This window comes from Desmodus rotundus, chromosome 3 (genome assembly GCF_022682495.2).
Source record: "Desmodus rotundus isolate HL8 chromosome 3, HLdesRot8A.1, whole genome shotgun sequence".
NCBI classification, from domain to species: Eukaryota; Metazoa; Chordata; class Mammalia; order Chiroptera; family Phyllostomidae; genus Desmodus; species Desmodus rotundus.
In genome coordinates, this window is record NC_071389.1 from 185,418,469 (window position 1) to 185,444,136 (window position 25,668).

The window sequence follows — 25,668 nt, forward strand, 5'->3', positions numbered from 1 at the left end:
TATTTACCCTCTTGAAAAGAAAATTTTTATTACCTCTGGTAAGAAATAGGAACAAAATGACTGATTTAAATTTTGCTTCTACTGCTTACCTCCAACTGGATGAGTAAAGAAAAAAAATAAAAGAGAGAAAGAAGCAGGGGAAAAAAGTCTCTTAAAGCTTCTATAATTGAAAATTAAAACTGAAATTTAAAAATCAAAATTAAGATGCAATGAAGCTGAGTTAAATTTGAATGCCCTCTTAAATCCTGGAAATTATAATGGTGTTAACTTTTCTTCTGTAAAAATGGTTTTGTTCTCATAGCCACTTGTTTATATGGTACCTTTAGCATTAAGCCATCAATTCGAATGTCAACATGCTCATCAGATTTTGAATTGTCATTCAACTTGTATACAGCCATAAATTGATTAAGGCTCTGTTTTAAATCCAACAGAAATTGATTTAACCATAGAATACTTCTTTCATCCACAGTAAACTGTAGTGCATTCAGCTGGCTATAAAGGTTGGGAGATGGAACTGTGGAGAAAAAAATTTTAAGAAGATTTTTAATAAACAGATAGTTCTAAATCTTCCCTGAGAATACAAAAGACATTTTTAACATGTTTTATTCTTTTTTAATTAAGGTAAAAAGTTTTTCAGGTGTTATTTACAAAATCAAAGTGACACACGTAGGTAACAGCAGACATGTTTAGAGAGACAAAAATCATTTTTTCTGTTTCACTAACTTAAGAATATATAATTTAATCTGAAACTAATTGTATAAATGGGAAATACTGTTTAGATTTCTTTTCCTAGTATTATAGTTACCAATAAGCAAAATTCAAAAAACCTGACCTTTTTAATGAATTATTACATTAGTTGTGATCCTTAATCACTTATTTCTGTAAGGACTTTTACTACCTGAATCTGAATCTGAATCCCCCACAATGAAAGAAGTGGTAAACCAGGCAAATCTCTTTGAGAGGAGGGACCATGTACAGTTTTACTCTGCCCTTAATCCTAAACTTAGAATAGTGCTTGGTACAAAGTAAAAACTCAAGTATCCCATAAGTAACCAAATGAATACACTCATTTTCATAGCTCCCCCAAACTATTAGAATGCCCAGGGGTTAGACAAATATTTTAGTGCAAATGTTAAACTAATATTTACAATTAGAGTATATATCACTTCCTGAAAGCCACATATATTTGTATCATAAAGCCAATATCATTTTCAGATCATGATGAAGATATTTTATTACAAAAATTCACACCTATTTACTTCTACCAAAGCAAAAGGTATGTATATCTAGAACTTTTAAGCTTTATTAATTTAAGAAAAATAAGCCCAAGGGATGGGACCAGTAGAAACAGCATTATAACAAATCCTGGATAGGATTTCTTTATTTTCTTTTTTCTTTTCCTTCCTTCCCTCCTTCCTTCCTTCCTTCCTTCCTCTTTTCTCACTCTCTTTCCTTTCAACAAAGATTCATTGAATACCAACTATATCTTGTATATTGTGTTAAGCACAAAAAATTCATTTTAAAAAACAGGGCATAGTTCCTTCCCTTAAAAAAAAGTTCATAGACTATCACACAAGACAGACATGAAAGCAGAAAAATTGTAATTCAAGTCCAACAGAAACATTCAATTGGGATGTAGATAGAGATGCTTGTTTTTGGAAATAGCAAGGAAGTGAGATGCTGAGGAGATTGCGTCACACTCTGGATGGAAAGAAAGGAGAAGGAATCTCAAGTGCAGAATAAGAAGAAGAATAGTCTTCTCTAGTCCCAGAGAAGACTAGACAGCAAATGTAGTCCCCAAGGCTAGAGCACAAAAGGAAAGAAGAACCCTGACTGCAGATCTTGGACAGAGGAAGAAACCTGATACACTAAGCAGTAGAAAGATGAATATGCAGTTTCTAATAGGGGTCTACTTATGAAATAGATTACTATGTGGCTATTAAAGATATTGAAAATGAACTTGTAGAAACCAGAAATATGCTCATGTCATTGAGGAAAAAACAGGATGTAAATCAAATATGTAAAAGAAACATACATTAAAAACAAAACTAAGAACACTCAATTTATTGTTACAATCTGAACTATGCCCCCTTAAAATTGATATGTTGAAGTTCTAAACTCCAGTACTTCAGAATGTGGCTGTATATGGTGACAGGGCTTTTAAAGAGGCAATTATGGTAAAAATGTGTTCGTATGGGTGGGCCCTGGTCCGATACGATACATGTCACAAGAAGAGATTAGGAAACAGACACAGAGGAAAGACCACGTGAGAAGATGGCCATCGACAAGCCAAGAGAGAGGTCTCTGAGGCAGCAACTCTGCCCACACTTTGATTTAGAACTTCTAGCCTCCTGAACTGTGAAGGAATAAATTTCCATTGTTTAAACCATTCAGTCTGTGGTTCTTTGTTATGGCAGTACTAGCAAACTAATACACTGAAGTTTTAGGAGTTGTCTCGAAATTACAGGCTCATGGGCATTTTTTGTTTTTGGCATTTTCTGTTTTATAATATAATCAACATATTGCATTTATAATTATTTTAAAAGTTATGTTTTTAAAGCTGAATCACTTAACAGAGACAAAACATGAGGATTAAAAATGAATGTCTATAGATGGGGATTCAACATACAACCCTCTTTACATTGGTGTATGTTTGAAAATTTTCCATAATAAAAAGTTAAATTAAAAAGAGTTAAAACATCCACTCCTAGGTATCTAGGGGGATAGGATTTAAAGTGCTGGGAAAAAGTTGTATATTTTTATCAAGAAAAAAAATGTATAGATTATAGAATGAGATAATTCCGCTGGTACACATTAAAAAAAACTGATAGAAATAAACCTGAATTAGAAGTTAGAAATCCTAGTTAGTCTTAACTCTGAAGAAAACTCACTAGTTCAACGATGCATTATTTAAGGAAAACAATTTTGGGGGTGTGGGAGAGGGCTGGAAACAACAGGATTATCCAATTACAGAAAAATGGCTGTGAATGTCCGGAGAAAACAGTGGGGGGAAATGAATTTGTATTTAAAAGACCCAGGCTTGAGTTTCAGCTGTGCTATTTTACTCTTCATCAGGTGCTGAGCAAATATTTGAATCTATCTTAATTTTCTCATTATTTTAGTCAGGAAGGTAGAAGAAACAAACAAATGAGAAATATACAAGACTGTTGAAAGGCATAAAATGGTAAGGATTAGATTACAAAAAAGTGGCACAAACAAAAATTAAAGCAGTAAAATAGTTCCACATCTGTTTCTCCAAAATAATTTCCAGGCTACCTTCTTTTCAGATAACAACAAAGGCATGACAATCAGAAATTCCCTTTGAAACTAAGAGCCTACATTAAGTCAACATTAAACAAACAGGCAAAGTAGGTCAACCTATCCTGGAGATCCACTTTTAAGAAAGGACGTAAAATTTCTGTTGTCCAAATAACATAACCTATTTCATTTAAACACTTTTTTCCCTCAACTTTGATTTTTAATTACAAAATGAAAAAGGTACCACATAAACAAAGGCAAATTTTAGTTTGAAGGACTCCCAGATAAACCAAGACATGTACCACAGAATTTTAATATTCAGAGAACACAAATACATAATCATTTTAACTTTAGGCAGCCAAAGTAGCTTACAAATAAAAATTCATGTAATTCAGTGTTTCTAACTGAAGTGCCAAAAGTTGTCCAAGGTATATTATATGGGCATTAAAAACCAGCCTGAAGAATTCTCTGGAGCTAAAGGGATAACGTCATTATGCAATGAAATATAGTGTTTTATTTTATATAGCAGAAATATAAATGGAGTTTTACTGCAGGAAAAAAAATCTTATTCTATAAATGGCCTAACTTTAATTAAACAAATAGCTACTAAGTATAAAAATTAGTTAAAACTCGGGGATAATATGAAGTGTGAATTTTACATAATTCTTGACATCAAGTATGCTACAAGCTAATGAGGGAAAAGAACATATGAACAAATAATATATGAAAATGCTATCCTAGAGTTGTATACTACATACAATAACAACAACAGCAAAGAACAATGGACGTTTGTTTTTGGTTTTTTTAGTCAAAAACTTTGCAAGAAAAAAAACAACATCCCAAGTAATGGACAAATAGTAACAAAACAGGAAACCCTCTTACTTGGAAAATCCTTTCCATCAGGATAATAATATTCTGTGAATTCTATATAGACAGCTGACATCTCTTGTGGAAGATACAGGGATTTTTTATTGCAAGAAATCATACTTTTCGGGGAAGAACGACATTGTTCTGCTGTAGAGACCTGAAAAAATAATTACGTTTCCTAAAGTAACACTGAATAAGGCCCTTTCCAAAGAATTTATGCAACACAGACATCACTTCAAAGTATTAAAATTGCTTCCAACCAGTTTATTAATGGTTAATTTCCAATGAAAATTTATTACACATTTAACTGCACATTAAATTATTTTTAATGGGCATTTTTTTTTAAAGATTGCATTTATTTATTTTTAGAGAGAGGGGAAGGGAAGGAGAAAGAGAGGGAGAGAAACATCAATGTGCAAGAGAAACACTCATCAGTTGTGCAACCCACCCGGGACGTGACGCACAACCCAGGCATGTGCCCTGACTGGGAATCTAAAAAGCGAACTTTTGGTTTTCAGGAGATTCCCAACCCACTGAACCACACCAGTCAGAGTGCACGCTAAATTATTTTTAAATTAACTATTCAGAAAACAATCACCTCTTTGGATTCTTATCAATTACAAAAGCAGCTCTGTACAACATTCCTTGCAAACTTACTATTTCGAGCCTTAAAATAACAGATAGAATATTTCTGTAAGATAAAGCAAGTAAGTAAATGGTAGTCTGGACACAGTTCTAAGTTCTGAAGACTAAAATGCTTCTCCACTATGTACTGTATAATAATTCTCTACCCAAGTTTCTTTATTGTGAGAAATAATATACTTACATACAGAATTTCAGTTTGAAGTGATAAAAAAATTATGAAGATGGACAGTGGTGAGAGTTGCACAACAATGTGAATATACTTAATGCCAAGGTATTATACACTTAAAAATGATTAAGATGACAAATTGTCATGTATATTTTATAATAAAATACAATTATAAATGCTTCTTAAATAATTTAAAGTATTTTCCCAAAAGAACTATTAGTTTTAAGGTTATTCCCAAAACTGATAATTTATAATTACATTAAAAATGTATACACTAATTTCCCCCAAAGTTCAACCAATAGAGTTTTATCAATTTCATTCATTTATGCTTACTTAGTAGACCCAGGGATGTATCGTATCTCAAGGTTATTTTTTTTTCATTCATTCAACAAACATGTATATTTCTCATACAAAGTAAAATGCTTTTTCAATAGTTTATTTATGTTTTCTCTTATGTAAATTGCTACTCAAACTTTTTGATTATTTGTAGTCTTTATAAATTTAAGTCAGCTTCTTACATTATCTAATCAAGAAGCTTTTCTCTGTATATATGGAAATAAATCCTTTCCAACTCAAAGTGTCAAGTTATTTATATAGACAACAGCTTACTTTTTCCTTTAACAGTTAAAAAAGTTATTCAAGATGGAATGAACATACTATTTTATTTTCTTCCGGTTACTTTTGTTTTGTTTTGGTGTATTTGTGTATGTGGGATTTCTTTATTGTATTTCACCTTCAATCATTTGAGATTATAAATAATTCATTACCATTTGAATTTATTAAATCTCATAATTTAAAGTCTGCTTTAAATGAGATGCATTACACAAAAAATGTAGAGAAGGAAGCAATAGCACAATAAAAAATATAACTGTTAAGCCAGGGTTTCCCAAAATTGACACTATTGACATTTTGGGCCAGATAAGTCTTCATTGTGGAGGTTGTCCAGTGCATTGTAAAATGTTCAACAGAATCATTGGTTTCCACCCACTAGTGTCAGTAGCTACCCCCTCCAACTGTGACAACCAAAATTGTCCTCAAGACTAGTCCTCCAATGTCCCCTGAGGAGCAAAATCAGCCCCAGTTGAAAACCACTAAGCAAAATAAAAACTTTTCACATATAAAACTAGGTCTCAAAGGCACAGGCTTATCAAAATAAATGAGAATAATTCATTAACGCTAACATACATCTGAAACACTTTCTTTTATTTTTTAAAAATAGGTAATATACTGTATTGCAGCGGTGTCAAACTATTTTCACTGGGGGCCACATCAGCCTCGCAGTTGCCTTCAACGGGCCGAAATAATTTTAGGACTGTGTAAATGTAACTACTTCTTAACTGTTACGGATTTGAAATTACATTCGAATCACAACAGACTCTATTGTGTTACTCTCAAGAACTATGAGGTTAAACTATATTGTGAGATTACAGCCTGAGTAAGATTTTTAGTTGTAAATGGGACATAGAGATCTTAGCTATAAAATTATGTTCACAGTATAGCTAATACATGGTAGTTCAATAAAGCAAAAAGTATTCTACTTTCTTCCATTAAAACAATTGTGTAATACGAAATCTGGACTACAAAGAGAGGTCTGGCCTTTGTCCCTGCTCCAGGGAATTTTAAACTACTGGAATTTCCTATTCATGGTGGACCCCTGGGGCCACAAGTGATAGCTTATGCTCACAAGATGTCTCAGAGTGGAATTGGCCAACTCTGCCATAGTGGTGTTTAGAATTTGGACACCTTGGGTCACCTGGTATTAATCCACCTAGAGACTGAATTCAACTAGGTGGGCAATATTTCATACATATTGTTACACAACCATGCCAGGAGGCCAATGTGTCTTGAGGAAAAGTAAGTTCTGAATTTAGAACCCTCCCAAACTCCTGTCTATGTTCTCTTCCTATGGTGGTTCTAATTTGTATTCTTTCCTCTAATGAATGTGACTCTGAGAATGATTGATTTCAGCAAGTTCTGTGAATCCTTCCAGTGAATTATTGAATCTGTGGGCAGTTTATGGAAACCCTTGAACTTGCAGTTGATATCAAAAGTCTGGTGCAGACTTGGCAATCTAAAGCACTATAACCTTAACCTCACAGTGTGGCTAATCCTGGAAAACTATACACATAAAAATTAATGACCTGATATTTTCTATCCTACCTAATTTAGGCATTTCACAAATCTGGTCAGATGTTTTTAAATAAAATGGTGGCATTAGTTTATAAGAGTTGCGGAAGATACTAATTGTATTTATCGGAAGATTTAATCTAAAAAGTAAAACATACCTGATATATATTGAAATCTGCAAGTCTAACCACAAGAGAACTAGACATTAACTTAGCTTTGGATTGTTGAGATAATACTGAAGGTGTTCTGGAAGTCCCTTTCAGAGCTGCATCTTTCTCTGTGGGAAAGAAAAATTCCTTTCAATGTACTGTAATTTTTTTCTAACAGTCGCTCTTTTACTATTACGACAGCTAGTAGAACTATAGATGAACTCTGATTTCTCAAATGAGATAATACATGTGGAAACACTATATATAAACTAACATAAAAATGTTAAATTGTGATGTTAAAATGTTAAATTACCCTTCATGATGATTATTCTTTAAACAGGAATCATACTTGTATCATACTTAAGATACTCCCACATAACTTTTGTCTGAAATAATTATTAAAAAGAGAAATCTACTAGCCATTAAAGAGTCTAAAATATTCTATGCCTATGGTCTGAATAAAATGCAGAATTTTTATACATTTCATTAAACATAATACTTATTTACAGAAAATATCATATTATGAACACACACACAATTTAATATTAGGGGAATGCCATAATGTTGTCATAGGTAAAATACCTGTTTGTGTATGCTGGGGAGAGGCATGTGTTGGTGATTTAGGAGGTGAACCTACATTATGATCCTTTATAGCCTGCTTAAGCATTTCAACGTTGCTTTCAAATTCCTGTAACAATTCGTTGGCCCATCCATTTTTTGTCTTGGTTGCATCACTAAAATACATCCAATGATTACAACTATCTCCTGTAAAATGAATTAACAAGAAACTTCACTGAAAAGTACACAATTTTCATTTATTCTCTTATGCTTCTAATCAGATTTATTCATATTCTCAAGAGATTCTTCAATCTTCCAATAAATGTACAGCTTTCACTTACTACAGATTTTAACCTTCCTAGAAAATAGGAGCAAACATTTAGAACAGAGGAAAAGAAAGTCAAGAGGTCCAAAGGAAATAATTAGGGAGGGTTTCTATCTAGACCCGACCCTTGGGAAGACATCACTCAAAGTTTCAATTAGAAGCAGCACTGCTAGTGAACATTCACTGAATGCTCGAGCATCAAAGAAAATAGTCTTTTCATTAGAGATCTATTATAAAGTAAACAAATATTCATAAGAATAATGAGGATTATTAAAAAACTGAAGAAATAAATAAAAATTCTCAAGATGGACATCAGGATATTAGGTTTCTCTGTAGCAACTAAGGATAGTAATATGTATATAAAAAGATTAAGAAAATAAAATCTACTTTATAACTGAAAGTTTTACATTCCAATACAAATGATGTCTATAGTTAAAAATATTTTAGGTATACATAACCCAGAAAACTCATTATAGTTATTTGTATGAATTAAAAACAAAAAGCCACATGCCACCAAAATGCAGAGATGGGTATCAGATCAAATTACTTAATTTGGCCATAAATGTACATTCTTTTTATTTTTATTATTTGGGATAAAGAATTCATCAATATTTAATTATTCAGGATCCAATTAAATCTTACTTATTGATAAAATTTAGAAAATATAAAAAAGTTTTTAAAAACAAGCTCACGGACTCCTACATCTTAGCTAAAAATCACTATTACCCTTTGGCTTTGTATTTTTTTGATTTTTTAATATCTAAATATATCACTTAAAAATTCAAACATATTAATAAATTTGTCACAATTAACAAAATAGCACAAATATGTGTCCTCTGTGTTCTCATTTTTAAAAAGTTTTAAATTAGCCCTGGCTGGTATGGCTCAGTGGATTGAGTGCCAGCCTGCAAACCAAAGTTAATGCTAGTTCGAGTCCCAGTCAGGGCACATGCCTGAGTTGCGGGCCGGGTCCCCAGTAGGGGATGTGCGAGAGGCAACCACATATTGATGTTTCCTCCCTCTCTTTCTCCCTCCCTTCCCCTCTCTCTAAAAATAAATAAATAAATTTTTTTAAAAAAAAGTTTTAAATTAGTTATTTACAATATTGCCAATATCTAACAATTATACTTTCTAACAATCTACATAAACCTCAATATAAAATGCATGAATATTCTCTATGGCAATTATATTTTTTGGTAAGATACTATGGGGGAAAAGTAACATGTTTTGATCTCTTTTTGATTTTAAAATTAAATTAAAACAAAAATAAAACAAAATGAGGAGAACCAAGATGGCGGCGTAGGTAGACACACTGCGCCTCCTCGCACAACCAGAACTGACAGAGAATCGAACAGCAAGGGGGACCGACACCAAGGAAATAGAAAATAAACATTCATCCAGACTGGTAGGAGGGGCGGAGACGGGCACCGGGGTGGAGAGGACTCGTGTGGCTGTGGTGGGACTGAGACTGGCGGAGTGTGGGACAAATGGCGCAGGCAGTCCGAGCACTAGCAGACCCTGCGGCCCCACATTTGCACAGATAAACCCAGAGGGCAGGACTCAGAGTGGCAGAGAGTGGGGCAGGCAGAGCGGCAGGTAGCACCCTGCGGCACCACATTCACCCACAGATAAACCTGATGAACGGCGGGCAGCGAAGCAGACCACATAACCCAGGGCTCCAGCTCGGGGAAATAAAGCCTCAAACCTCTGATTGAAAGTGCCCCTGGGGGTTGGGGCGGCAGCAGGAGAGACTCCCAGCCTCACAGGAGAGGTCGTTGGAGAGACCCACAGGGGCCTAGAGTGTGCACAGGCCCACTTACTCGGGAACCAGCACCAGAGGGGCCCAGTTTGATTGTGGGTAGCCGAGTGAAAGATTGAAATCCGGAGGACAGTGAGGCGGGCGCCATTGCTCCCACTTGCCCCTCCCCCACGTACAGCGTCACAGCGCTGCGACCAGCATTACCCCGCCCCGGTGAACACCTAAGGCTCCGCCCCTTAAAGTAACAGACGCTCCAAGACAAAAAAAAGAAAAATGGCCCAAATGACAGAACACTTCAAAGCTCCAGAAAAAATACAGCTAAGCGAGGAAGAGATAGCCAACCTATCGGATGCACAGTTCAAAGCACTGGTTATCAATATGCTCACAGACTTGGTTGAATCTATTCGAAAAACAGATGAAAAAATGAAGCCTATGCTAAGAGAAACAAAGGAAAATGTACAGGGAACCAATAGTGATGCGAAGGAAACTGGGACTCAAATCAATGGTGTGGACCAGAAGGAAGAAACAAACATCCAACCAGAAAAGAATGAAGAAACAAGAACTTGGAAAAATGAGGAGAGGCTTAGGAACCTCCCGGATGCCTTGAAACGTTCCAACATCCGAATTATAGGGGTGCCAGAAGGAGAAGAGGAAGAACAAAAAATTGAAAACTTATTTGAACAAATAATGAAGGAGAACTTCCCTAATCTGGCAAAGGAAATAGACTTCCGGGAAGTCCAGGAAGCTCAGAGAGTCCCAAAGAAGCTGGACCCAAGGAGGAACACACCAAGGCACATCATAATTACATTACCCAAGATTAAACGCAAGGACCTATATCCAAGATTACTGTATCCAGCAAAGCTATCACTTAGAATGGAAGGGAAGATAAAGTGCTTCTCAGATAAGGTCAAGTTAAAGAAGTTCATCATCACCAAGCCCTTATTATATGAAATGTTAAAGGGAGTTACCTAAGAAAAAGAAGACAAAAAAAAGGAACAGTAAAAATGACAGCAAACTCACAGTTATTAACGGCCACACATAAAACAAAAACGAGAGCAAACTAGGCAAACAACTAGAACATGAGGGTTGTCATTAAGGGAGTGGGAGGGGGAGAGGGGGGTAAAGATACAGAGAATAAGTAGCATAGATGATAGGTGGAAAATAGACAGGGGGAGGGTAAAAATAGTGTAGGAAATGTAGAAGCCAAAGAACTTATAAGTATGACCTATGGACATGAACTATAGGGGGGGAATGTGGGAGGGAGGGGGGTGGGCAGGATGGAGTGGAGTGGGGGGGAAATGGGACAACTGTAATAGCATAATCAATAAATATATTTAAAAAAAACGAAATGAAATAAATTTGCTATATAATTTGAAAGCAAGATTTATGTCTTTTTAAAAAATTGTTATACACACCTGCTTTGTGATAAGGATAATAATCTATAGTAAGCTGTGTAAAAGATAATTGCATAGCTCCTCCAGTAATACGTCTATTTGACTCTGGGAAAAGAAAAAGATGGATTTGAGAGAAAAAGAAAAGAATATATCAGAAACACTTAATTTATCATACCTACAGTCCAAGCAATAATACGCGTCTCTCTGTTATCACAGATAATACATTAAGGATTTTAGGAAATGCAATTCAATTTAATAAGTATTAAGCCCCTATCATTTGCAAAGTAATAGGCTAAAAAATGAGGATGCAATACCACAGCTTTTATATTTACAGCCTTAACAATATGTGAGGCATTATTTTAAATAACTTAGTTATACTTACTTGTTTTTCATAACAACCCTATGAGATACCATATTATTATTTTCATTTTCTAGATAAAAAAATTGAGACACAAAGAAGTTAAGTAAAATAGGTAAAGCTCATATAACCAATAAGGGTAGAGTTGGTTTTGAACCCTAGCAATTTGCCACTACACTCTATCATCTTGCCTCTTACTGAAGAGAAATTGAGTCTACTGGGTTGGTTAAGTTGTCCAAGATGACATGGCTATATTAAGATTACAAGTAGATAAGTCAGTGTAACTCCAACATAAAAATCAAATTTTAAAACACCACAGACCCATCAAGTACAAATTAAGACACAGTGATGTACATACTCTGTTTGTTCATTTGTTAACTTTAATTTATCTCATCTAGCAGAATGTCTAGTACAGATCACAACCACTCATTTTAAACCCTGAACATGGGATTTAATTCACAGCCCAACGCCCTTACTAATGCAGCAGGAGAAAGGTTATTTCTACATCTTGATGGACAACAGCACCCCATTGGGAAAAATAGAAATAAGTCACTTTTTTACACTTTTACCAATTTGAAAAAACAAAACAAAAACTCCAAAACCTAATGTTTTAGAAATCAGAATTTTTAAAATATTTTATGAAAGTAAAAGTATATATACACAAGGTATATCATATAATGCCTCCAGTAGATTCTGAGGCAGCACTAAATGAAAAAACCAATAGTAATTCCACAACAAAACTCAAATATTTACACTAATGGGTAAAATAAAGATGATGAATAACAATGTATTTGTTTAGGTCAAGTTTTTCCAGCAAATAAGTTTTTCACAAACCTAAGAAGAAACATTTCAGAACTTTCGGTTATTTCAGAATAGCAGAGCACTAATTACAGATCTGTACACTGATGAAGATATTTTGGTTGAGGGGTTTTCTCTTAAATGACATCATTCAGCTTATTCTCAGGGAATATGAAAGTAAGGAATGTCAAAGAGCTTAGAAAACAGTTTTCTCTGTTCTTTTGCTTATTACTTAACCATGACCCCTCATTTTGTTATTTTGGTTTGTTTTAAATTTTTAGATTTTCCTTCCAAATCACCAACTATGCCAAATGACACAAAGGTGAACAAAGGAAGGACAATAAACCTTCTCAAATTCCAAATCTTGCTCACCTTTTATGCTCTACCTTTTGATCTGGTAGCCTTATGTGATGAAGGCAAGATAATTTCTACTAAGTATCCAGTATCAGTCTCAATAGTCACTCTCAGCTTTAAAAGTCCAGAGCAACAGTTCTCTTTTTCTTTTTTTTTATTTTCCTGTTTTCATCTTTCCTCCACTTCCTCCATCCTCCTCCCCTCAGTAATCACCACACTCTTGTCCCTGGCCATGAGTTCTCTTATTTTTATTTCTTTTTTGCTCCAAAGCAACAATTTTCATAGCTATGATTCTGATTTAGGTCTGAGGAACACAGGTCAAGTATCTCCATTTTTAAAAAGTCCTCGGCTTGATCCTCAGGCTCATCAAAATCTGAGAAGCACTGTCCTAGAGACAGGACCACCTACTGAACCCTTCCCACACTCATGGACCAGGGACACTCTTTGACAGAGAAATGCCCCAGAATTTAGATTAGAGGAGCACAGGTTTTCAAAGTGACCAAGAACAATTACCTTTTTCTTTAGCATGAATATCATCACATATGTGTAGATCTAGATGAGAAATCACTAAATGACGGGAAGTTTCTTTAACATCAAAGTCATTGAATAGTTTCACAATTGCATCATTTAGATCAGGAGCATTTGATGCCTGTGGTGTCTTTACTTGCTGCGTAGACAGGGCTGCTGTAGAGCTCTAAAAGATTCAAAACTGCATTATCACTACAAGTTAAATGCTTGAAATTTCCCAAACAATAAAACTTAGTTTTAGGAATGAAGTGATAAAAATACGCTAATATATTTTCTTTTATATCAATAACTCAGTTTTCCTTAAATATTTTCTTAATTACATAGGAATAAAACTAAAACTCAAAAACTATACAAAATTTGAATATGAAACCAATTATGTTTTGGTAAATATTTGAATAGTTATATTTATATATTTATAGCCCTTCTTGTCTTAGAAAATGTACTTATTAACTATCAAAGTCAGCTTATTTAAATATTTTTAAATATATTACAGAGAAAACAAATATGAGCCCTGTATACATCAGCTGTACACATTATTATATACCCTACAGAAATTAATCACTTCTTTATAAAAGTGCTCATGATATTATTTAGTACTGTAAGTGCTCTGGTGCCTCTTACAAGGTGTGGTATGACCTTTGAACTTGGATATCTAAAGGAGCTAGAAAGCAGAAGAGCCTTATAACAGATGTAAGTTCAAATTCCTTTCTCCTCAAAGAGAAAAAGCATAGAATACTAGTAAAGTATGTAGACAGACATATATGTGAACCTCTTAATAGCCTAAATAATTCTGCATACATAATCTGATGATCTAATACATTAGCCTAAGAACTCTACATGAAACTTTGGTAATAAGAAACAAAATAAAGACCAAATATTTCACTAAAAAATATCACAAATTTTCTAATTAACAACAATTCATTAATAAAAAGTATAGTTAGTTATTTATGGAAAATTAAAGTATATATTCTGTGTTTCTATATATTTACATGTATCTATTAAGAATGATGATCACACTGCAAAAGAATTTCAAAGTATATTCAGTAAATAAAAGTGTCTGTGAAAACAACATAGCCTATAGTAATTAAAGAAAACATGAAATGTAGTTGTGAAGCCATTAATACTAGAGACTCAACACAGAGAGTCCCAAACAAGATGGACACACACAGGCCCACTCCAAGACACATAATTAAAATGCCAAAGGTTAAAGATAAAAAGAGAGAATCTTAAAAGCAGCAAGAGAAAAATAGTAGTTACCTACAGGGGGGTTCCCATAAGACTGTCAGCTGATTTCTCAAAAGAAACTTTGCAGGCAAGAAGGGACTGGCAAGAAATATTCAGTCATGAAAAGCAGGGACCTACAGCCCAGTGCTGCTCTACACAGCAATGCTATCATTTAGAATCTAAGGGCAGATAAAGAACTTCCCAGACAAGAAAAAACTAAAGTTCATCATCATCAGACCATTATTATATGAAATGTGAAAGTGATTTATTTAAGAAAAAGAAGATAAAAACTATGAACAATAAAACGGCAATAAATACAAATCTATCAACTTAATCTAAAAAACAAACTAAGCGAACAAGAAGAAAAGGGACGGAATCATGGATACAGACAGTGTTTTGATGGTAGCCAGACGGGAGTGGGGTGTGGTGGAATGGGTGAGGAGGTGAGGGGATTAAGAAGTATAAATAAGAAGTTACAGAATAGCCATGGGGATGTACAGTACAGGAAATGGAGTAGCCAAAGAACTGATACTCAAGACCCATGGCCATGAACAATGGTGTGGGGATTGCCTGACTGAGTGGGGGTGCTGGGTGGAGGGGGAGCAAAGGGGGAAAAAATCAGGATAAATATTATAGCACAATCAACAAAATATAATTTTAAAAAACAACATATAATACTAGGAGTTCAAGTAAAACTTTTTGATTAATTGTTAAACTCATTTCCATCATAAAAACCATTCTTATGTTTTCCCTACTTTAAAACATTAACAGATTAGTATTTATATCTATATCTATTTAATACTATTTTGAAAGCAAACACTCTCTTGTATTTCTTTAATCATGTTTTCTCTCTTATTCATCAAGATAAATACTGATACAAATTAAAAAAATAAACATTTGTCTCTCTACAAACCCTTCTCTCAATACTGTGGTAGATTCAGGAGTTTGGATGCTGTCTGTGGGGGAAAAAGCAGGTCACGATAAATTCTTTAGCTTTGTGGTTAATAACTCTGAATTATGGTCCTCTTTTTCTCTCACAGAAGGAAAGGATAAGGATAAGCAAACACTTATGATAAGAGCTGGCTCTCAAATTGTAAAGCTGAGCTGTAACTACTTCACTCTCTAATCCATTCTCCTGATACTTCACATAATCAGGACATTCTTCATCCTGCCTAAGGTAGCGATATGACAACTACAACCCAAGGAAGAAACTCTGTGGTAATGTGAGTGCTGAAGTTAATCTATGAAGTATTATGGAGAGACAAAAAAATAGCAATTACAAACACTAACAACATGGAAGAACACTGTATATATCCACTTACTACATAATTACTAAAAGTAGGGGGGAAATGCAGATACCTAGGCAGAAAAATCTGTAAGGAAATGCCTCAAAATGCTAACATTTATTCTGTTATGATGGGAAGATTATAGAATTTCATGCTTCTTCCTCGTTTCCTAATCTGTATCTTTCTTTAGTTTCCTAATCTATATTCTATTTTATATAAATATACCTACACATTGTATAATCAAGAGTTATGGTAACATTAACACTTTGTCTATTCTTTAATTTCAACTACCATCTCCATTAATGACATCCTAAGCTATTTAAATCATCACTGCAAGCCATAACAGACCACTGTTTATGTCTGTGATGGAAAAATTGTAAAATATTACCCCCTGTACTTCTTCAATTGTTTTTCAACTCCAAAAAAGAACTCATTACTTTTCTTAGCTTTACCTCCTTTAATCAAACTTGTTTCTTTCTCTGCATTCCCATTATTGGCTAAAGGAACTACCAATTTTGATTTGCAAAGTCCTCAACTGTTCCCTCTTCTTCATCCTCAACTGATGAAAGACTCTGCTACTCTCACCAATTTAGCTTGTATTTCTTCTTCAAAACCATTACCGGACGTTCAAGTCCCCCCCTCCTCTGACACCCGCTATCTCTTTTTCCGTCCATTCTCTATAACACCACCATGCCCTATTTGACTGTCCTTTCCTATTTAAAAACTTCCATGAGCTGCAACGTGGCTACAGGAAAAATTCCAAATTCTTCAACATATAACACACGTCATGTTTAGTCACCACACACTTCTGCTAAATTCAGACTACCTGCCCAGGAAAATTCTATTCTTTTCTACAGTCCAGTGTTCTGTTCACTGAACTTTTAAAATTGGATTACCCCAGAGAATTCTGAAGGTATCTTATTGAATAAATATTACTGGTAGAATGATACAGGGCTTACCATCAATTCTCTACCTATTTGTTTTTATGGTGAAAAGCTCTGAAAAACTTGGATCACATAAACAGGTAGATTGGAATAAAGTGAGTTTTGTTTTAGCAATGTAACATGATCCCTTCAACTCCTTCAAGTTACATTCTAGGACTCACAAAATGATCTGTTATGAAAAATTACTTTTAATAACCTAAAAGCTGACATTTGTTAGATCTTCCTTCAAATGTGTTGAAAATGAACATGTGGAAATCACCTAACTTGTTATTTTATCCCTGGTTATTAACTTCTGATAAGGGTAGCAATATTTCAAATTGCCTGTGTTGCTTCCCAAGGTTTTTTGGTTTTGTTTTGTTTTGTTTTCCTGGACAAATTCATTATAGTAAGAATAAGAACAAATAAGAAGAATGCTTTTCATTGCAAAATAGGATAAGAGTAAGTATGGGAAGGGAGAATCAGTCTGACATCTTAACATAAGAACATTCTTAGGTAGACCGAGTTTAAGACAGAGTACACATCAGAATGGAAGATGTGGTACTCAATTTCCTAAAACGCTGGACAGTTGTCATATATCCCACAAGATGTGTACCTCACCTCAAAAACAATGCTCTAGTAACACCAAACTCCTTAACTTATCATGCTCTTTAACATCACCACACTTTTGCAGATTCTTTTTCCTCATCTGAAATACCCTTCCCCTCACCTAGAAACATCTACGCATTTTAAGACTTAATTTCATTATCCTTAGTGAAACCTTTCCAAACTCTGCAAGCAGTTAACTAAAACTTCTGTGCCTCACCCCTCTTTTTAATTCTGCACTTTAGCATTTGTGTTAAACTGCAACGATTTGTCTTAATGTGAGTTATACTCTGAGATCCTTCAGGGCAGGGTCAGATAATATCAATTTTTATATCCCCAGTGTCTGGCCCTGCACCTTATGACAAAAGAGGCAGGCTATAAGTAATGCCAATTTGATAGACACAAGAAAGCCTAAATGTATTCCATTCTCACGTACAAGCCAAATTACCAAGCTATAAACCTGAAATACATTACTCAGTTTCCAAAGAAGTACTAGCTTCACAGAAGTATGATTTCACAGTAACACCTAAGTTTTTACTGAGAGCAGTGAGAAAGGGTAAGGAAACAAAATGGAGTCACTATAGTCAGCTAACAAAATTAATTAAATCAGAATGAACAGAACCATGAGGAAACTATTTCATTTTAGTTGAACTAGCTCGATATCTTAAACTTTCAAACTTTTCAGCTGTAGGTCAATGTCTGGATGTACATAAATCCTACAGATAACAATCTGAAGAATTTAGGAACAGATGTATCCATTATCCACCTGACATACTTGGGAAAGACTGTTTCATTGTCCAGACCACCTGGTATCTCAAAGATTACCTTTTTCAACTAACCCAGAGGCTAAGAAGGGAGAACTGGTTCTTCTCAAGTATGTTTTTTTTACTACGAAAACTCTCAACTTCTCTCTTTGCTTCTGAACACTCTAGGTATTGCCTGGTACTATTTCTCCAGTTGCAATTTATTTAAGATCCCTGAATAAAACTGTCATTCAAGTCTGGCAAAGTCTCCTGATTCATGTTCCTTGAATGACATTTAACATAAAAATTCAATTGTACTTTTTATAAAATTACCAAAAGACACTATACAATGGGATTTTCAACATCCCTTCTAGAAATATTTTCATGTTAAATTTCTCAGAATTTAGTACCGGGAAAGATTTCTAGAAAACTGTTTACCCTTCAAACCAAACAGGGACAACTTCTGATTTTAAAAAAGTGGTTATTGTATTTCCCCCATCTTTGCACCAGCTGTCAGACAACTCTACAGTTTTGTGTTCCACTTCAGCAGTTCCCCAGGGTTTTCATTTCCTGCACGATTAATTCTCACACACCACCCTGGACTACAATTCCCCAGGGGTTTTTTCCTTTTCTGTCTTTACTTTAGTAATTTGAAAATTGTGTATTTTTAACTTCCTGAAAGGAGATATCAAGTATTTTTGCCATCATTATTAACTCTAGTGCTTAATACAGACCTGCAAACAAATAAGAACTATATAGATAGAAATACAATTAATATGTTTTCATATAGGTATCAAGTATGTAAAAGTATATAGTAAGACAAATAAGGTGACTCTTGGAAGCAGAGTATTACAATCTACTTCACATAAAGAAAACAACTATCCATTCTGATTTTTAAACCATTTACATGTAAAGTAAGGCTTTGTTTTCTCCTGTTAACAGCTTACCTGTGTAGGTTCAGGAGCCATACTCTTCCTTTGTTCTGTTGATTTTTCTATTGCTTCACTAAGAGACTTTGCGTATTGTACCATAGCCTTCAACTGAGAATCCGCCAAAACCCATAATAAGTCATCCAATATGAGAACTAACTTTGTTGCAATGACATTGCAGTCTTTTAACTGTCAAAAAAATTGATTCATAAAATTAAGCCAAGAAATAAAACTTATAATGTACTTTTTAAAAAAATTTGGTTTAAAGGGAATTAATATGGATCCTTCCTTCATTCACCCAATATTTAATGAGTTCCAAGAGGATAGAAAGAATATCTCCTAGTATTGGTGATACAGTGGTAAAAAAGACTGACAAATTCCTGTACCTAAACAGGTAAAAAGAATATAGATACAAGTACTTACATGATTTAATTCTGTATTGATAACTAATAAATCATTTAATTACCTATGTTAATTCAACTGATTCTAGTAGCAAAAAGGGGCATTAACATTAATTAAATATTAAAATGCTGTTTTCAAACCACATATTCTAAAAATATTTTTTCCCATTTAATATAGTAATTTGTGTCCTAGTGATACAAAACATGTTGTTGAGACTTTAAGTCATGGTTAACTAAGTCATTACTCTGTCATCAAATTTCATTACAATCCATAGAAAACTCTCACTTCTGACATCCTTAAGTACCTATCCTTTTTATTTATCTTAATTACCAGTCATACCTTAATAACCTTCTAAAGCTAGTAGTTTTGGTTACTAAAGTTTACCCACTCCTGAGTGATTCAATAGTAGAAATAAAATTGTAAAATTGTAATATTCAACAGATACCTGGCAACTGACAAATTACTGAATCATAAAAAATAAAAATCTAGATATTAAATATAGAGGACTGAAAACTTTAATATTACAAGTTTCTTCAAATATTGCTTATGCTACTACATTTCCTTTTATTTTTGCACTGTTTTAATATGCCAATGTTCTGCCTAAAAATTATTTTAAATTTCCTGTCAATTCTAATACTTATCACATGAATCAAAAAGAAAACCTTGCTAACTTACTCTTCTTTTAAGTGTGACTCTGATTTTTGATTGGTTGGTTAGTAATCGAACAGGAGCACACATAATTTCAAGTTGTGAACTTTGGGTAGCATCTGCCTCTATTCGAATCATCTGCCAATTTATTTCTTTAAATGTCAAAACCTAAAGAGAACACAGAGATTAGCTTCACTTGCACAAGAAAAATGTAGATTTTAAAAAAAAGAACTGTACCTTTTCACTAATTTTCATATGACATTCTAGATAAAGTTACTATAACTATTTTTTTAATTGTCTACTTTCAACAAATTCAGTAACACATTCTCGTAATTATATTCATCATCTGTAAAGCTGTTAATGCTTTTATTCTAAGTAATTTAATTTTAATATAAAGTACAAAGAGTATCTGAATCATGTGACCAAGAGTTTAAATGACATATTTTAGTTTTATAAATGTAAAATTCAATTCTGAGTAGCTGTAAAGTTAAAAGTTAAAATAGGACTTATTAACTCTGTAAGTTGAAAGATTTGTTACAATAAAAATACTATATATATACATTTAATAATGATTAAGAATAAAACCGAGAAAAGTACAGTTAAAAGGCAAGAGTGAATCTAGGTAACCATAGGAAGTAATTATTTTAAGTATCTTTTATTTATCACTGACTAAAATAGTTTTTAAACAAAGAAAAAATCTTTACCTCTCCTCTTTGTGGATCTTGAATACGAGTAAATCTTAAATCTCCGTGTTCCCAGTTTGCATTTACGCTATAGATACGTAACTGGAAAAGTTCAAAGGACGCATTGAACGCTTTTGCTCCAATGCGGATGGCAATGGAATTTACAGAAACAGTAATTCCCTCAACTACTTTTTCAGCAAAACCGTATTCACTGGAAAAGTAAAGCAAAACAAAATATAATGTGCTAAAGCCCAAAAAAATATCATTTAAAGAAAAATTATGTGTTAATATTCTCACACAAGCTATCGCAATATTAATTTTGTTTTTAAAAACAATTTTTTGTTAAAACAATAGCGTAGCCTGGTTACATGTAGTTATAAAAATGCTCTTCTCGAAATGATGAACAATTTTTAAAACTGGAGGTCATTCTCCAAATTAAATTTTTATAATCAGTTTCTCAAAAAGCATTAGTCTAGACAATTGGCATCTATAATTTAAATAAGAGACCTAAATTCTTGACACAAAGAAGGATACAGAGTCCAGTTGGAATATAATCTTGTAATTCAGGAATAAGGTAGGGAAAAGTTCACATTCTCTAATTCTATTTAACAAATATTTATTGTGCATCTACTATGTGAACAACACTGTGACATAAGGAAAATCAAAATACAGTTACGGCATTATAGGGCTCACAGGTTATTTGGGGAGGAAAACAAAGACCCTAGTAACTGAAACATGAAGCTATCTGTAATTAAGTGTTTTCTAAAAGAAATCATCAGTATACTTAGTAGAGGAAGAAACTGTTTATACCTAGGGAGAAATATATCCAGAAAAAGAAAATGAACTTTCCACGAGGAGAGATGTGAAGGAAGGGAAATCTTGGAATAGGAAAAAGCCTGAGTAAAGACACAGATACGTAGGGAAGCAGAGATTGTATTTCGAGAATGATGAATAGTGCAGTATAACTGGAACATAGGCTATCAACACATTTTGGCAGAAGGGGTGGTGAAAGTTTGCCCAACTGGCACATTACTTCAATTATCACCAATATGACCATTTATTCCTAAATCTCTCTCTCTACCGAAGTCTCTCACTTCAGACTATAAACTTCAAATGTCTACCACATACCTCCACCAGGCTTGCTCTCACACATTTCAGAGCCAACATGTATAAAAGTGAACCCATCATCGTTATGGATCATGTACATGCCTCCAGTATATCTGCTGCTATGCTTTTTGATTTATTAAATAAATAAATCATTTAGCCTTTCTAAGTCTCATATGACTTATCTTTTTGTGATATATTTTTAAAATTTTTTATTTATCCATTTGATTGAGAGAGAGAAACATCAGTCTGCTGTTCCACCATCCATGCACTCATTGGCTGCTCCTAGCACATACCCTGAACAGGGATCAACCCCGCAACCTTGGTGTATCAGGACAATACTCCAACCAACTGAACTACCCAGCCAGGGCCTGACTTGTCTTTTAAATCAGGTAATACTTGGTAGGTTATCTGTAGATTACATGAAGTAATGCATATTAACCAAATAGTCCATCTCTTCTGATACTTCGTAAAAATATAACTATTATTTATAATATTATTAGTAGTATATTATTATTAACACTATTGAAAATCTGTGAGCCTGTTTCCTCATTTGTAAAATGAAAATAATACCTATTTGAAAAGGTGGTTGTGGTTCTTAAGTGAAACAGTATATGCGTAGTAATTTATATAGTTCTTGGCTTGCCTGATGTAGTTTTGTTATAAAAAGAGGTGGCCATCTACTTTGGGTTTAGAGAATCAAAGAGTAAGAACTCATCAGCATCCTAAAAAGGAGGTGCTTTGATTCTAAGGAGAATTATCAGCCACTTAGGTAGAAATATTCCTGGAGTGGAAAGAATATTTCTGAAATAGTTTTACGGGAATACCCTTTAGAATATCCATCCCTGTCTGTTCTAAAGTATGCGCATTAAAAAGTGTTACAGTTGTTTTGCAGGATTTACCATCAGCAGGGTGATGCCAGAATCAATGACTAAGTCTACACGTTTATGGTTATGTCATCCATTATAACTTAAAGGTAAAATTCCTGTTTACCAGTAAGTTTCTTCTAAGCCTATTAATTATTAGTTTCCCTCTATTTTAATCTTTTAGCTAAAAACAAATAGATCAGTGTTTCCCTAAGTTGCATGACTCTAAAGAATTGTAAAAAATACATATTCGTATTCCTTTTTTTTGTTTTTTAGAGAAAGGAAAAAAGAACACATCAATTTGTTGTTTTGTTGTTCCACTTATTTATGAATTCATTGGTTGATTCTTGCATGTGCTCTGACTGGGGCTCAAACCCACAACCTTGACATATTGGGACAAATGCTCTAACCAACTGAGCTACCTAGCAGAGCCCATATTCATCTTCTTGACAACCATTATAGACCTAATGAATCATAATTTCAAAAAAAGGAGCTTAAAAGACTCTGCAGACTTAGTAAACACCCTAAGTGATTGTTACAATCAAGCAAGTATGAAAAACGTGGGAATAGATTAACCATACTGCCACGCATCAAAGGACAAGGATTGCCATCATATGATTACAAAGCCAGAATATACAGCTTACTGATACTATAAAAATGTGAATTAGGAAGGACACTATCAACTACATTTAGCACACACTGACAAAATCTCTAATTTCTGCCACATCTAAACTAAATCTTTCATTAATAGCAATTTTCCTGATCTTTTCCTCTTTCAATAATCTTATAAACATCTCTACTTTCTAATTTTTTTTTGACTCTAGCTAATTTAAAGACCAACTGCTCCAATCTACTCTATCAAACCTGAAAACATACATTAAAATATCAAATTGCTGGACAATGCAAAAATTACAAATAAGTTCATGTGGAAGCTTTTTTCCCAGTCACTATTACCTGTAATGCAAATATAAATTGTACATCTGATAGAATATACTGATATCAAGGTGGTTCAACCTTGGTGGAAGAAGATGGTGTAGGTGTGTGTATGTATGTATGCGCATCTTCATCCTCAAGAAGAGTATTATCACTGGTTCTACTCTGTACCTAGAATACTATAAATGTTCAGGGTTCCCAGCTGTACAGCTGGAGGAGGTGCCAATCACATTAAGTCTATGTGAGCATTTTACATGAGTAACTGCACAATCTAAAATGGTATAAAATCCTGCCTTGAAGAAAGGATGTATAGCACAAGATCCAAACACACGGAATGCAAAAATAAACAGTATTTTTTAAAAATCTATTTTTCAAGAACTATTCTAACTTTTCAAGAAGACTTTGCAAAATGGGTCGTGTTTCTACTTTATTAGCATCTGACCTTGTCTATTAAAATCTAATTTGGGAGCATTCTTTATTTAACAATTTTTAGAGTAATCTAAAAGGTCTATAACTTTTTAGGCATCAATTTAACTCTTTATCAATGTGTAGAATAAATGATAGGCATCTGATTTATAGTATGCCTAAGCTCTACTAATTTCATTTTCTGCTACTGCTCTGCCTTTGGTTGTTAATTACTATTTAAATATCAAGAAAAGCAAGATAAATAAAAGAGGCTAAAAATCAATTCTGCTACCTTTGTAACATACATACTAAAACTCTAAAATGTTTGATGGGAGAGGTTTTATGTTACATTATTGCAGATAATAGAGATGACTATAGGAAAAATTTCCCTTTGCCAGATGAATGGAAATAGCTCACCTCTGTCCTGAAGCAGTTGCAATTGGTGATGGGCCATTAGGATTTCGTGGTTCTTCACATGTACTCATTTCCATTATTACTTTATCTAGAGACTAATAAAAATACATTTAAAAAGCAAACAATTAGATATTTTATCTTTTATTTTATGTACATTATAAAAATATTATTTAAGACCATATTGTCTTTCATTTCTTTATGAGCAAAGTAAGCAGTAAGTGAGCAGAGCCATTTTAAATGTCTCTGAAGGCCTAAGAAGACAAATGTCAAAATAGAAAACACTGTGCTTAGTCCTTTCTCAAGGTGCTATCTGGCAGAGAAGTTGTATTATAGGGGTTTGACAGAAGAACTCTAAGAAGTAGCCATATACTGCTGAGCAGTTTCTAATCCCAGGATGTGTTAATATTACAGGAGTAGTCAGATCATGTGCTATAATAAATGTTTACTTCTGAGGCAATTCAGAACTCACCAAACAGATGGGATGTGTTTTCAGTTTTGTCCATGGGATCTTAAAAAAAAAAGAAGTTTTTGCTTTAAAACAAATCATTTAAAAAATGTAAAACAGTAAACAAGTTTCTTTTTTAATATAGTGATAAACATGCCAAATTGTATCAGATGATTTATTAAATTGCAAAATATTAAATAAGCAATTCATTCATACTCTTAAAATTAAATGTACCTATATTATATAAACGACTAGTCATATTTTCTTAGTCATCTTTTTAAGTAAAAATTTCAGGTTGCCTCAAATATCTGCTCTTCCCAGTCCTTAAAACACATTTTAATTTCAGAATTTTAGCTAAGACTTCCCAGCAAAGCACAATTAGTACTTTGTTCATTTTAACAATTTTTTTTATTCTGGAATTCTCACCAATCTTTTTGCAAATATTCAAGGTAAGTACAAAAATGAGGCCATTGCTGTAAAATGTAGGCAATATCAAGTAAGTAATATTCCAATATAATCTTCATGAAAATACCATATCTTTATAGATACTTAGGTTTGTGAAGGATAGAACAAAAAATTGAAAGAGACTATCTTTTTTCCATAATCTTTTCTTTTGGTGTCCAATTTTAACTTTATGAAACAAATTTTTATTCACTATTTCTACTAACAGACTTTCAAACTAAGCCAGACTATTCTTAAATGTATAATTTATTGATTTCTAGAGAGAGAGAAAAATCAGTTTTTGCTGTTCATTTATTTATGCATTCATTAGTT

General features: G+C 33.5%; 1 protein-coding gene across 2 annotated transcripts in view; it reads right to left on the reverse strand.

The window, feature by feature from the left end:
* Window positions 1-25,668, reverse strand: part of BLTP3B (bridge-like lipid transfer protein family member 3B) — a 68,884-nt gene that overhangs the window by 20,016 nt on the left and 23,200 nt on the right. Inside the window, exons 3-13 of one of the 2 annotated variants that reach the window (XM_024579538.4) lie at window positions 24,919-24,957; window positions 24,453-24,544; window positions 20,749-20,938; window positions 20,072-20,212; window positions 19,013-19,183; window positions 13,272-13,452; window positions 11,270-11,353; window positions 7,795-7,977; window positions 7,222-7,340; window positions 4,141-4,282; window positions 321-514 (exon numbers count right to left, since the gene is read on the reverse strand). In XM_024579538.4, coding sequence (XP_024435306.2) covers window positions 321-514; window positions 4,141-4,282; window positions 7,222-7,340; window positions 7,795-7,977; window positions 11,270-11,353; window positions 13,272-13,452; window positions 19,013-19,183; window positions 20,072-20,212; window positions 20,749-20,938; window positions 24,453-24,544; window positions 24,919-24,957 — 1,536 coding nt within the window. The remainder of the gene's footprint in view (window positions 1-320; window positions 515-4,140; window positions 4,283-7,221; window positions 7,341-7,794; window positions 7,978-11,269; window positions 11,354-13,271; window positions 13,453-19,012; window positions 19,184-20,071; window positions 20,213-20,748; window positions 20,939-24,452; window positions 24,545-24,918; window positions 24,958-25,668) is intronic. The other variant, XM_045186781.3, reaches the window with a different exon arrangement.